This window comes from Oncorhynchus kisutch, linkage group LG15 (assembly GCF_002021735.2).
Source record: "Oncorhynchus kisutch isolate 150728-3 linkage group LG15, Okis_V2, whole genome shotgun sequence".
NCBI classification, from domain to species: Eukaryota; Metazoa; Chordata; class Actinopteri; order Salmoniformes; family Salmonidae; genus Oncorhynchus; species Oncorhynchus kisutch.
In genome coordinates this window covers 25,490,217-25,505,546 of record NC_034188.2, presented here as the reverse complement: position 1 = coordinate 25,505,546, position 15,330 = coordinate 25,490,217, and the positions used below count along the sequence as shown (strand labels likewise).

Below are 15,330 nucleotides of genomic sequence, written 5' to 3'. Positions count from 1 at the left end.
ATGTATTTGGCTAAGGTGTATGTAAACTTCCGAATCCAACTGTATACCCTTACACAGAACGCACTCACTGCAAGCACGTGCCTGCATATAGGAAATCCTTATCCACAAAATATGCCCATCACCTGATCGACTCTAGCTCTTGTATAACTGTGAATACATAACCAGCTGAACTTGGTGGAGTGTGGTAATGTTTTGTGAGAAGGTCTCTGTGGATGAGGATTACTTTCCATTGACTGAAGGATGGGGCTCTCGTACTGTACACTACAGCACTGAAGACAGACACCCTCATCTGCTCAGATCTCTCTCTCACTGGATCATTTCTGGGCCTTCCTGAGATGGCGTTAGGTTTTATTTTTATGACAGGGTAGGCCACCTGTAAAATGAGGCCTGATTCCTGTAGTGTGAGAGGCTATCGTCTGGCTGGGTTAGGGTTATGGCCTGGGTCAGACATAGCGCAGAAAGGCGTGTGACTTGGCTGGACTCGCACAAATTCCTCAAACAGAGTCAGAGGGGATGATGTGATCAGACAGAACCGTACTACTGCAGATCTCACTCTCCTCTCTTTCTCTCTGTTTCTGCATTTCTCTCTGTCTCTCTCTCTTTCTGTCTCTCTCTCTTTCTGTCTCTCTCTCTCTCTCTCTCTGTCTCTCTCGTTCTTACACTTTCTGCCCACTGTCTTTCTGTCATTGTCAATACGATTTTTTTTAATTAATGGACCTGCCTGGTAAAATCAAGGTTACAATAAGTAAAAAATAAAACTCTCTCAACTCTCTCTCAATCTTTATTTTTCGTGCTGTTTATCTGTACAGTGTTTATATTTGCACACTCTATTTGCACACAGTCTCCGTAAGAGTTGACACAAAATCCAGAGACTTCCCATCATACTATAATTGAGACATCATGTGCACTGAACTAAACTTATACCTGACACTTTGCATAATTAAAAGGAGCCAAAGCCACAAGTAACACACTTCCATGGAGGTAAAATGTCCTGGAAGCACAGTGAGTGTAACTTGTGATGGGTTGTTAAAGGAATTTTATATGGAAAGTCTTTAAACATCTTCATCATCATCCTCCTCCTCCTCCTCATCATCATCCTCATCATCATCTTCCTTCTTCCCCTCATCATTAACTTCCTCCTTCCCCTTATCATCCTCCTTCTCCTCTTATTCATCATCATCATCAGCAGCAGCTTCCTCCTTCCCCTCATCCTCATCCTCATCATCATTATCATCTTCCTCCTTCCTCTCAGCATCATCCTCAGCATCATCTTCCTCCTCCCCTCAGCATCCTCCTCATCATCATCATCATCTTCCTCCTTCCCCTCACCATCCTCATCATCAATATTATTCAATGTCGTTGCATATAGTCTAGTTCTTGTGGCAGTTTTGTTTGGCAGTCAAACCTGGGTTGTCAGCACACATCAAGACCATGTCAGTACACTTATCTATAGCCTAGGCTCGGGTCTCCAGGTCTCAGACGAGATCACTCATTATGCACGCATAGCTCACTGAACCACCTCCGCTCCACTTGTACGCAGAGCGACAGATAATCAGAGAAACTATACCAACAAAGCAAATTTGCCCTGCCAATGGAGTCTATAGTCCAGTCAAGTTTTTATCAGACTGACTCAACTTCTACTGACTAAACTCCTACCGAGAATGACTCAACTCTTACTGAGAATGACTCAACTTTTACTGAGACTGACTCAACTTCTACTGAGAATGACTCAACTTCTAATGAGACTGACTCAACTTCTACTGAGAATGACTCAACTTCAAATGAGATTAACTCAACTTCAACCAAGACTGACTCAACTTCTACTGAGACTGACTCAACTCCTACCAAGAATGACTCAACTCTTACAGAGACTGACTCAACTTCTACTGAGACTGACTCAACTCCTACCAAGAATGACTCAACTCTTACAGAGACTGACTCAACTTCTAATAAGAATGACTCAACTCCTACCAAGAATGACTCAACTCTTACAGAGACTGACTCAACTTCTAATAAGAATGACTAATCTTCTACTGAGGTTAACGCAACTTCTACTGACTCAACTTCTACTGAGTATGAATCAACGTGTACTGAGTCATCTTAAATAATCTTAGGAAAAGGTTCTTTATAGCACCATACAGGTTCCATTTAGAACCTTATGAGCATGGTTCTTTATTTAACCTTAAAAAAGGTTCTATATAGCACCAAAAAGGGATCTGCAATGGTTACAAGCCAAAGAACCCTAATCTGGCACTAATACAGAACCATTTTCTTTGTGTGTATTCTCCCCTCTGTCTCTCTGTTCTGACTGTCTCTACCCTCGACTCTCTCTTAAGAAACTGTCAATCAAACAACACTGTGGACAAACATCACTTTGCATCACCTTAATGTAACCGATGTGAAATGGCTAGCTAGTTAGCGGGGTGCGCGCTAATAGCGTTTCAATCGGTGACTTCACTCGAGTCCTTGAAGTAGTTGTTCCCCTTGCTCTGCAAGAGCCGTGGCTTTTGTGGAACGATGGGTAACGATGCTTCGTGGGAGGCAGTTGTTGATGTGTGCAGAGGGTCCCTGGTTCAAGCCCAGGTAGGGGCGTGGAGAGGGACGGAAGCTATACTGTTACATTAACAACAGTTTATATAGAAGGTTTATGACTACAGTTCCTATGTTATAGAACCATATACATTTAATAAGTGCAATACAGCTCAGTTACTGTGTGCACAATCAACCCATGCCTAAAAAATCCCTCAGTATTCACTGCCATTAATTTAAGGTGGGCCATCCCTCAGTATTCACTGCCATTAATTTAAGGTGGGCCATCCCTCAGTATTCACTGCCATTAATTTAAGGTGGGCCATCCCTCAGTGGATGTTTCCTTCTATCGCCCTTTATTTGTTGCTAAATGATTGTGAGTAATTACTCTCAAGGTCCTCCCTTGGCCAACCCTACAAAGTTATAAACCTCCATGTCACGATTGTAAAATTACAGGGATTGGGACGATATCACTGCCCCACTCACAGTAATAGTTTGATAAAGACTGGACTGAACTATAGACTCCATTGGCAGGAAAGATTGAACCTGCTTGACCTAGTTGCTCTTACTATCTGTAGCTCTGCGTGCAAGTGGAGTGGAAGTGGTTCAGTGAACTATGCTCGCATGATGAGGGATCTTGTGTGAGACCTGAAGACCCGAGCCCAAGCTTTATCTCTGTGGAATAGCATGGTCTTAAGGTGTACAACCCAGGTTTGACTGCCAGGTGGTAAGTCCAGACTGCTAGAGTCGCCAAACAAAGTGACCCCAACAACTAGACCAGCCTATATGCAAGAACATCTAATAATATTGATGACGAGGATGATGATGAGGGGAAGGAGGAAGATGGTGATGATGAGGGGGAAGAGGAAGATAATGAGGATGATGATGAGGATGTTAACAGACTTTCCATATAAAATTCCTTTCATAACTCATCACAAGTTACATTCCCAGGTTCTTCATAACCATAACTGATGATAGAAAATGTGCATCCAGGAAGCTTTACCTCCATGGAAGTTTGTTATGAATGCCTTGGTCTCTTTTTGATGATGCAACTGTGTCAGGTATTAGTTCAGTTCCATGCACATGATGTCTCAATTATAGTATGATGGGAAGTCTCTGGAATATGTAAGGACTGGTTTACAGTAAAACTTGAGTTCTAGGAAGTAGTCCACATTGCAGTATAAAGTTGGTGTATGTTACAGTGAAAGGGTGGTTACCCTAGTTGCCTTGGAGACGAGGCCGGGGGTGGAGCCCGCGCTCGCGGAAACTGGCTTTAAATAAGTGCTGGGAGTGAGAAGTTTTACACAGTTTCATTTTGATTCTACTCAGGAACTACTGACGGTAGTAACGGCGTAAACTACCACGAACCGGACATCGCCTTGAACAGTATCCATTTGGACAAGACAATCAGAACCATGTGTGGTAAGGTCAGATAGAGCTACATCTTTTACTGTGCATCATGGAACTGGCAATCTGGAGTGCCTAATTAGGAGACAGTTTACGCATTATGCAAAAACATGACGGTAGGTTAGTTTAGTTTAGGCTATTACTATTATTGGAATCAGACAAAATTATTATGTATGTAGTTATTGTAGGCTATTTTAAACCAGTCCGTTCAGACAGTTTGTGTATGTGCGTCACTGAATGCTGAATGAAGTGCCATCCTTGTAGGCAATTTACATGTCAGTGCAGGCACTTTTTATATCTAAATATAAACCTCGATTAAATGTAGAGTTCAGCTGCGGTCCTCAGTACAATATATTGGTGGGACTCTGATCCTCCCGCCGTAGATAACATCCCTCTTCCATGCATCCTGAATAGGACGTTGAGTTGCTACGTGTCAATTTACCTACTCGGGGTAGGCCTGTCAATGACAGCTCAGCATTGTATTGTGAGCAGGTTCTGATGATACACATAAAATATTATCGGCCCATGGAGCTTCATTCTCAAATGTCCAACTTTTGGTAAAACGAAACGTAGCCTATGCTTAAAGATGTAGGTGTCACCAGAGTCGTTGGATTCCAGGCCTACGCACATTTATGTTGCTGAAATATGATTATGCATTATCATGAACATGTAGGATTGTTTAAGCAATAAGGAATGAGGGGTGTGGTATATGACCAATATACCACGGCTGAGGGCTGTTCTTATGTATGACGCATCTCGGAGTGCCTGGACACAGCCCTTAGCGATGGTATATTGGCCATATATCTCAAACCCCGAGGTGCCTTATTGCTATTATAAACTGGTTACCAACGTAATTAGAGCAGTAAAAATGCATGTTTTGTCATACCCGTGATATATGATCTGATATACTATGGCTGTCAGCCAATCACCATTCAGGGCTTGAATGAACAAGTTTATAAATACTATTAAATACTTTTAGTTTAATAGTAACTATTTTGCCCCTAGGTGAGAAATCTAAGCAATGCGTTACAGCAGACACTATTTCGGCCAGTTTGCTTTTCTCAGCCACTCTTAGAGAAAAAGAAATGCTATCTAGAACCTAAAAGGTTTCATTCGGCTGTCCCCATAGGAGAACCCTTTGAATAATTATCCCTGTTTTGTTCCAGGTAGAACTATTTTGGGTTACATGGAGAACCCTTTCCACAGAAAGTGAGGGTACTACGTTCCACCTGAAACCAAAAATGGTTCTACCTGGAACCAGAAAGGCTTCTCCTATGTGGACAGCAGAAGAACCCTTTTGGAACCCTTTTTTCTAAGCGTGTACTTGGTTGAGGCGAACATTGCGCTCCGCTCAATGGCCACCTTAAACCAACCTCCCTCCATTGCACAGCGCGCAGACTGGGAAGTTTAATTTCGCACATCACGGTCCCCCTTTGAGGTGCTCTCCAGAGCATAAAGAGTGTTGTGTTTTTATCAGAACCCCGGCAGTATAGTGCACCAGTGGTTCCCATCCCTTTTCACTTCCTAGTACCCCTTGTTGGGACCCACTGTAGTCACTGTAATGGAGGTTTGCTAATTGAGACAGGCCCTTTAAATCAAATCAAAATCAAATTGTATTTATCGCATGCACCGAATACAGTGAAATGCTTACTTACAAGCCCTTAATCAACAATGCACCGAATACAGTGAAATGCTTACTTACAAGCCCTTAATCAACAATGCACCGAATACAGTGAAATGCTTACTTACAAGCCCTTAATCAACAATGCACCGAATACAGTGAAATGCTTACTTACAAGCCCTTAATCAACAATGCAGTTGAATTAAAACATATATACAAATATAACAAATACTTAAGGAACCACAATAAAATGTTCAGACAGCTGCAAATATTCTGTAAATGCTTCCATTATTTCCCCAGTTGGATAGAGAATAATTCATTGATAAACACTTAAAAAATGTTTTATATATGTAAATATTATGATTTAATTGAACTTATTTGTCCCAGTTGGCCATGTCAGTAACCCATCTGCATAGGCCACTGCTTCCATGTTTACAGTATATTATAGAGGAGGGTTTTTCCAAACACAGGAAGAGAGGATTGTGAAATACATCAAACAACTATTGGGTTACTGAGTGACACTTTATCCGTCTCTGCTCTCAAATTCTTACGCTACTTTGCTGAGAGTTTTATTCTATATTTCAATGAATACACTGTAAAACATGTATAGTACAAGACTCATCTCATCAACTGTTTGCTGCACCATAGCAACAGAATAGGATTTACCCCCTGTGCTAACAGAATATAGGACAAATTGTAACACGACTATGGGAAATGGCAGCCCCTATCCCTAACTCAACAACCCAGTACTGAATGTACAATCTACATTATACCTACACACTGTTGAATATGAAGATTGAAGAAGGAAAGGAAGGGTAAAAAAGCAGTAAAAAGACCACAGAGCTGATCTATGTCTCTATGCCTCTATCTCGCTGTCTCTATGTCTCTATCTTTATGTCTCTATGTTTCTATCTCTGTCTCTATCTTTACGTGTCTATGTTTCTATCTCTGTCTCTATCTCTATGTCTCTATCTTTACGTCTCTATGTCTCTGGCTGTATGTCTCTATCTCCATGTCTCTATCTTTATGTGTCTATGTCTCTATGTCTCTGTCTCTATTTTTGTCTCTGTCTCTTTCTTTATGTCTCTGTCTATATGTCTCTGTCTATATGTCTCTATCTTTATCTCTATCTTTATGTCTCTGTCTTTATATCTCTGTCTCTATTTCTCTATCTCTATGTCTCTGTCTCTATCTTTATGTCTCTATGTCTCTATCTCTATATCTATGTCTGTATGTCTCTATCTCCATGTCTCTGTCTCTATTTTATGTCTCTGTCTCTATGTCTCTGTCTCTATGTCTTTGTCTCTATCTTTATGTCTCTATTTCTCTATCTTTATGTCTCTGTCTCTGTCCTGTCTCTATGTCTCTGTCTCTATATCGCTGTCTCTATGTCTCTATTTTTTTGTCTCTGTCACTATGTTTCTGTCTCTGTGTCTCTTTATTTCTGTCTCTGTCTCTATGTCTCTATCTCTATGCCTCTATCTTTATGTGTCTATATCTATATCTATGTCTGTATGTCTCTATATCTCTGTCTCAATGTCTCTGTCTCTATGTCTATGTCTCTATGTCTATGTCTCTATGTCTATGTCTCTATCTTTATCTCTATTTTTATGTTTCTGTCTCTATATTTGTTTCTGTCTCTATCTTTATGTCTCTATATATATGACTGTATGTCTCTATCTCCATCTCCATGTCTCTTCTCCATGTCTCTATCTCTATGTCTCTATCTCTATGTCTCTGTCTCAATGTCAATATGTCTCTGTCTCGATGTCTATATGTCTCTGTCTATATGTCAATATGTCTCTGTCTCGATGTCTATATGTCTCTGTCTATATGTCTAAATGTCTCTGTCTCGATGTCTATACGTCTCTATCTCCATGTCTCTATCTCTATCTCCATGTCTCTATCTCTATGTCTCTATGTCTCTGTCTCTATGTCTCTGTCTCCATGTCAATATGTCTCTGTCTCCATGTCTATATGTCTCTGTCTATATGTCTAAATGTCTCTGTCTCGATATCTATATGTCTCTGTCTATATGTCTAAATGTCTCTGTCTCGATGTCTATACGTCTCTATCTCCATGTCTCTATCTCTATGTCTCTATCGCTATGTCTCTATCTCTGTCTCTATGTCTCTGTCTCTATCTCTATGTCTCTGTCTCTATGTCTCTGTCTCTATCTCTATGTCTCTATCTCTATGTCTCTGTCTCTATGTCTCTGTCTCTATCTCTATGTCTCTGTCTCTATGCCTCTCTGTCTCTATGTCTCTATGTCTCTGTCTCTATGTCTCTATGCCTCTGCCTCTGTCTCTGTATCTCTTGCTATCTTTTTCTCTCTCTCTCTCTCTCTCTCTGTCTCTCTGTCTCTCTCTCTCTCTCTCTCTCTCTCTCTCTCACTGTAGGGATCTTTGCCTACCTGAATTACTGTGTGCCTCGCACCAGAAAGGAGATATTTGAGACGCTGGTGAAGGGACTGCGAAGGCTGGAGTACAGAGGCTATGATTCAGCAGGTAAATAAATGAATATGTTTTATTTTTGCAGTTACATTTTTGCAGTGAAATGTGTTGTTTTACAGGCTCAGCCATAGTAGTACAGCACCCCTAAAGCAATTGGGGTTAAGTGCCTTGTTCAAGGGCACATCAACAGATCTTTCACCTTGTCGGCTTGGGTATTACCCTGAACACATGCACGCACGCACGCACACACACACACACACACACACACACACACACACACACACACACACACACACACACACACACACACACACACACACACACACACACACACACACACACACACACACACACACACACACACACTATTAATGTATCCAGCCTTACTGTGTAACTGTACAGACAGTTTAAGGCTTATAGCACAACTCAACTCATAGTAAAGCACTATTACATCATAAAACCCTAAGGACAACTGATTTCTGCCCTGTGTGCTTTGGGCTGGTTAGACAGTATTTGTACATGCTCTGTGTGGTCATACTGAAGGTATGGTATCTAATCACTTACTGTCAGTTATAGATCATCCTGATGAGTGCATTGTAGATCTAGGTCCAGGAAGCAGGTCTATGTTGACACACAGGTAGGACAGGTAAGATGAGGTGGGGTGTGGACATCTGATTACATGCTCCATCTGAAACTGGTGTGGGCACTCCATCCTGCTTTAATACCTTATTACTTCCACTATCTGTTCATAGCTACAGCTAGGGGTTGATTTGGGACAGGGAATAGGTCAGCAATGCTCAGATAAGTCTGATGAGTTGAACTTATAACAGAGAAGGTAGTAGTAGAGAGCCCTCGTCAGGAGAGAATCTGTAGCCTTTAGTTCTGTTCTGAGCCTCACCGTGCACCAATGATATCTGCCTCACTGGTATTTACTACTGCTTTGGCATTCCTCCAATGGCATATTCCAGAGCACACAGACACGCATGAACCCCCCATGTTTGTTTATCCTGGAACACAGCCCCTTTCATGGCCGGTAAAACCCATATGCTACACACACACACACACACAGTCATTACCTGTCATTCTATGTGAGCTGGTTAATATTCACAGGGGTTCCACAGTAATCAGCTCTTTGCTCTAAATGAACAACTGGATTAGGATTTGAAGTCTTTCAAACAAGCTTTCACATTGTCATGACTATTGTCTCAGTTAAAGTTGACCTGATTCATTGACTGGCCCTGCAGCCTACTAGCCAGCTAATATAGCCTGCATTGATGATGATTGGCTTAAGGTTGGTATTGGTATAAGTTTGCCTTTTCTGTCTGGTTTCAGGCATCGCTGTGGACGGCGACAAGAAGACAACGACAGAAGACAACAGCAAAATTGTTCTCATCAAGAAGAAAGGCAAAGTGAAGGCCCTGGATGAAGAGCTCTACAGTAGGTCTCATGAATACCTGCATCCATCACATTCCTGTTGTCCAGCGTCAGTATTATGTGTTTATGAAGTATTCTATAGTCTGTAGCTCTCTCTCTTCTTGGTACCTCCTCTGTCCTTCTGCCTCAGAACCCTTCCAGTTTACTTCCCTCCTTCTTTGCCATAACTAATACCTGTCTAATGAAAGAGGCGACAGTGTAGGGTTACTGTAAGGGTAGCCTCTGCTGAGACCCCAACAACCGGATGTTCCGGTTTTCAGGGGAAATGAAAAGAGGGCGTGTGACGCGACTTCCGTTTTTCGACGTTGACAAGACGACACAACAGAGTTTCTAAACCTACGTACATAACTGTCTCTGGCGACACTCCATCTTAACTCCTCCTCCACATTTACTGGATTGGTTGAACAGAGTAGAAGAGAACCTCCCCCAACAGTTTTTTTCCCTTCTCGTCAAGACCAGTATATAAGGGGTTCTAGTCTCAGAGGCCTTTCTTTTACACCTGCTACGTTAGGTAATGCTACAAGGTTGAATTACACTTCCGTAGTTCTCTGTCAGCTTCACCCTTTATCACAGTGCTTTATAATGCACCTTTATGGACCGATGTAATGATTCTCCCTTTCATGTTACTGTGCAGACATTGCCATACATGTAAAATGACATTCTCATGGCATTGATCTTGATGTGTCTTGTGAGCAGAGAAAGATTGCATGGATCTGGAGGTGGAGTTGGACACACACTTTGGCATTGCTCACACACGCTGGGCCACACACGGTGAACCCAGTGCCCTCAACAGCCATCCCCAGCGCTCCGACAAGAACAACGGTAACACACACTACACACACATACGCACACATGCCATACATACAGTTGCAAGAATACGATTGTGAACCCTTTGGAATTACCTGGATTTCTGCATTGATTACTCATAAATGTGTCACAATAATAGACAAATACAATCTGACTAAACTAATAACACACAAACAGATGTACTTTTCACATTTTTATTGAAGACATTGAGTAATCATTCATAGTGCAGCCTGGAAAAAGTAAGTGAACGCTTGAATTTAGTAACTTGTAGATCCTACTTTAGCAGAAACAACCTCCACCAAACATTTCCTGTAGTTGCTTATAAGACTTGCACAACATTGAGGAGGAAGATTTCATCAATATTTCTGGGTTGTCTTGATTCAGGTCAAGCCACAGCATGGTTAAGGTCAGGACTCTGACTTGGCCATTCCATAACACACATGTTCTTCCTTTCAGTCATTCTTTAGTTGATTTACTTGTGTGCTTTGGGTCATTGTCTTGTTGCATCACCCAACCTCTCTTAAGCCTGAGGTCATGGACTGCTGCCCGGACATTCTCCTGTAAAATGTCTTGATACACTTTTGAATTAATTGTTCTCTCAATGATTGCAAGGCGTCCAGGCCCTGAGGCAGCAAAGCAGCCACAAACCATGATGCTCCCTCCACCATGCTTCACACTTGGGATGAGTTTTTAGTGTTGGTGTGCAGTGCCGTTTTTCCTCCACACACATCGTTGTGCATTTTTCCCAAAAAGTTCAACTTTTGTCTCATTTGTCCACAGCACATTTTCCCAGAAGCATTATGTGGGGCGGCAGGGTAGCCTAGTGGTTAGAGCGTTGGACTAGTAACCGGAAGGTTGTGAGTTCAAACCCCCGAGCTGACAAGGTACAAATCTGTCGTTCTGCCCCTGAACAGGCAGTTAACCCACTGTTCCCAGGCCGTCATTGAAAATAAGAATTTGTTCTTAACTGACTTGCCTGGTTAAATAAAGGTAAAATAAAAAATAAATAAAATGTAACATCCAGGTGGTCTTGGGCAAACTTGAGACGTGCTGCAATGTTTTTTTTTAGACAGCAGTGGATTCCTTGGTGATGTCCATCCATGAACACCATTGTTGTTCAGTGTTTTTCTGATAGTGGACACATGAACACAGACTATTGTTGTTTGTAGAGTTTTCTGGAGGGTTTTTGCTGTTACCCTTGGGTTCTTTCTCACCTCTTTCAGGATTGCCCTTTGTGCTCTTGGAGTGATCTTCGCTGGACGCCCTCTCCTAGGGAGAGGAGCAACAGTCCTGAATCTTCTCCATTTGTAGACATTTTGTCTTACTGTGGATTGATGAACACCAAGGTCTTTAGCAATGCCTTTTCCAGATTTGTGCATCTCTATAATGTGTCTTCTAAGGTACTTTGAAAGTTGTTGGGATCGAGGCATGGTTCAAACTAACCAATCATTCTGGAGAAGAACAGATTGGTCAGTAACCAGGTTTTGTGTGGCTTCCTTTAAAGGGCAGGGCACATGTGCAACCCACACATGCAACCCACACATGCAACCCACACATGCAACCCACACATGCAACCCACTCATCTCCTTAATTGAAACACCTGACTCCAAATAGCTTTAGGAGAAGTCGTTAACACAGAGGTTCACTTACTTTTTCCATCCTGCACGTGAAGGATTACTCAAAGTCTTCAATACAAAAGTACAACTGTTTGTGTGTTATTAGTTTAGTCAGATTGTGTCTGTCTATTATTGTGACTTAGACGAAGATCATACCACATTTTTATGAGTATTCAATGCAGAAATCCAGGGTTCACAAACGTATTCTTGCAACTGAACATACATATATGCATACTTACATACATACTTACTTACATACTTGCATACATACACACACACACACCCACGGCTCTGCCACATAGATTTCTGGAACGGAGCGGAGAGAGCTTTTTTTCTGTTTACTGATTGTCCAGAGATGTCAATGTGTAGTTACAGTTACAGCTCACAGAGGTGTCTGGCCTCTGACAGAGTCCAGACAGACTGAGTCCAGACAGACTGAGTCCAGACAGACAGAGTCCAGACAGAGACAGAGGCCCAGACAGACCGACAGACAGGTTCTACTTCAGTTGACCATAGCCATGTCCTTCCTCAGGAACACATGATCATATTATACGTATTTTGTACAGTATCTTCACTGTATTCTCTCTCTCTCTTTTCCCCAGCGTTTGTTGTCATCCACAATGGCATCATCACCAACTACAAAGAGTTAAAGAAGTACCTGGTAAGTCCACTCCCCAGTATGTATTTCTGTAGTTTCACTATTTCAGTATCAAGGCTGTTTTGGGTCAAACCCTTGGTTATGGTCCGAGATATGATCAGAAGTGTCATAGGGTTTCAAGCCTTCTGTCATGCGAAGCTTTGCCTTTGACGATCCTTGGTCCTTTGTGTAGGGCTTTTTGACTGTTGCACTATTCCACACAAATGCAAGTGAATTGAAATGGCATTGAAAAAGTGGCAATGGGCAATGTTTACTTTAGGCAGAAGTCGTACATAGGCTATGGAGAAAAGCCTAAAGCGTTTGTTCAGCTCCCCTCTACATTGTGGACTTCACAGCGTGAGCAGCGCAGGTGATTTATATAAGGAAGGGAGTTTGTAAAATCGGAAAGTATGCATCGAAGAAATAGTTTTCAATATGAACTTTATATGCCCGAACTCAGAATCACTTGGGCTCTCCAAAAATAATATGGTCCCTGTGATAGAACATTTATGTTGATTGCCGATTACAGCTGTAGCAGGCTAGCTCTCTCTCCCACCTGCCTTTTAACCCACACCTCTTTCAACTGCCACACAAGCAGGCCATCCTGAATAGTTACTTATAGCTACCGCTACTGGTATTACTAGTTGCCACTCCTTATTTTTGTGATATATAATGTTGATACCTATCCCATTGTAACTACACTGAGTATAAAAAAACATTAAGAACTCTTTCCATGATATAGTCTGACCAAGTGAATCCAGGTGAAAGCTAGGATCCCTTATTGATGACACTTACAATAAACATACACCAGCGAACGTTGCTGGGAAAGTAGCGCTGTTTCTGCCCTAGTCATGACTGTACTATACATGCTGTAAACTACAAAGGGAGAAGCCAAATTCTGAACCACACCCTTCTCAAGTACGTACTCTGATACTCTTTACTCCGTTCTTTTCCCCCATTTGACCATATCTCAGTTATTAACAATTTTATCAGTAATTACTAGCAATGCATTCTTCAAAAGCAGTTGATATGCTATAACAATAAGTCAATAAGGTATGTACAAATGAATTTTGTCACTGTGTTCTGTCTCACTGGTTTCTTGTGGCAGGTGAAGTCTCAATACGTACTAAAATACACTGAGTATGCAAAACAACTATTTCAATGACATAGACTGACCAAGTGAATCCAGCTGAAAGCTATAATCCCTTATTGATGTCACTTGTTAAATTCACTTCAATCAGTGTATATGAAGGGGAGGAAACAGGTTAAAGAATACTTTTTAAGCCTTGAGACAATTGAGACATGTATTGTGTATGTGTGTCATTCAGAGGGTGAATGGGTAGGACAAACGATTTACGTGCCTTTGAGCAGGGTATGGTAGATGGTGCCAGGTGCACCGGTTTGGGTCAAGAACTGCAATACTGCTGGGTTTTCCAACAGATGAGTTGTTAGTCTAGAGGAGTTGTTCTGCTAGAGGAGTTGTTAGTCTAGAGGAGTTGTTAGTCTAGAGGAGTTGTTAGTCTAGAGGAGTTGTTAGTCTAGAGGAGTTGTTAGTCTAGAGGAGTTGTTATGCTAGAGGAGTTGTTAGTCTAGAGGAGTTATTATGCTAGAGGAGTTGTTAGTCTAGAGGAGTTGTTAGTCTAGAGGAGTTGTTAGTCTAGAGGAGTTGTTAGTATAGAGGAGTTGTTATGCTAGAGGAGTAGTTATGCAAGAGGAGTTGTTATGCTAGTGGAGTTGCTATGCTAGAGGAGTTGCTATGCTAGAGGAGTTGTTAGTCTAGAGGAGTTGTTAGTCTAGAGGAGTTGCTATGCTAGAGGAGTTGCTATGCTAGAGGAGTTGCTATGCTAGAGGAGTTGCTATGCTAGAGGAGTTGTTAGTCTAGAGGAGTTGTTAGTCTTGAGGAGTTGTTATGCTAGAGGAGTTGTTAGTCTAGAGGAGTTGTTAGTCTAGAGGAGTTGTTCTGCTAGAGGAGTTGTTATTCTAGTTAATGGTACATCTGGGAGTGCTGCTTCAGTAAGCTTGTAACATTCATTCTGATCCCCACCCTCTTTAAGAACTCCAAGGGCTACGAGTTTGAGTCTGAGACGGACACAGAGGTCATCCCTAAACTGATCAAATATGTTTACGACAACCGTGAGAGAGAAGACTTGTCCTTCTCTACGCTGGTGGAGAGGGTCATTCAACAGCTGGTGAGTACTGGGATACCTCAACACTGTGCTAATATGTAATTACTATGGTGCTACTAAGTAATGTACTTCTATTACTATTGCTACTCTACTACTACTACTACTACTACTGGTACTACTGTTACTGCTACTGCTACTACTATTACTATTACTATTATTACTCTGCTACTACTACTACTACTGCTACTAATACTACTACTACTATTACTACCACTACTACTACTACTGCTGCTGCTACTACTACTGCTGCTACTGCTACAATTATTACTACTACTACTACTGCTGCTACTACTTCTACTACTACTACTATTGCTACTACTACTATTACTACTACTACTATTACTACTGCTACAATTATTACTACTACTACTACTACTGCTGCTACCACTACTACTACTACTACTACTACTGCTACTACTACTACTACTACTACTACTACTACTACTGCTACTACTACTACTTCTATTACTACTGCTACTAATACTACTACTACTACTACTACTACTACTACTACTACTACTACTACTACTACTACTACTACTGCTACTAATACTACTACTACTATTACTACTACTACTACTGCTGCTGCTACTACTACTGCTGCTACTGCTACAATTATTACTACTACTACTACTACTAC

General features: G+C 41.5%; 1 protein-coding gene across 2 annotated transcripts in view; it reads left to right on the top strand.

Moving 5' to 3' along the window:
• The first annotated feature begins 3,794 nt into the window (after positions 1 to 3,794).
• LOC109882117 (glutamine--fructose-6-phosphate aminotransferase [isomerizing] 2) overlaps positions 3,795 to 15,330 on the top strand; it is a 39,656-nt gene continuing 28,120 nt past the window's right edge. The window contains exons 1-6 of one of the 2 annotated variants that reach the window (XM_031789914.1): positions 3,795 to 3,951; positions 7,957 to 8,064; positions 9,343 to 9,447; positions 10,141 to 10,266; positions 12,470 to 12,528; positions 14,559 to 14,693. In XM_031789914.1, coding sequence (XP_031645774.1) covers positions 3,945 to 3,951; positions 7,957 to 8,064; positions 9,343 to 9,447; positions 10,141 to 10,266; positions 12,470 to 12,528; positions 14,559 to 14,693 — 540 coding nt within the window. In that variant the 5' untranslated portion in view covers positions 3,795 to 3,944. The remainder of the gene's footprint in view (positions 3,952 to 7,956; positions 8,065 to 9,342; positions 9,448 to 10,140; positions 10,267 to 12,469; positions 12,529 to 14,558; positions 14,694 to 15,330) is intronic. The other variant, XM_031789913.1, reaches the window with a different exon arrangement.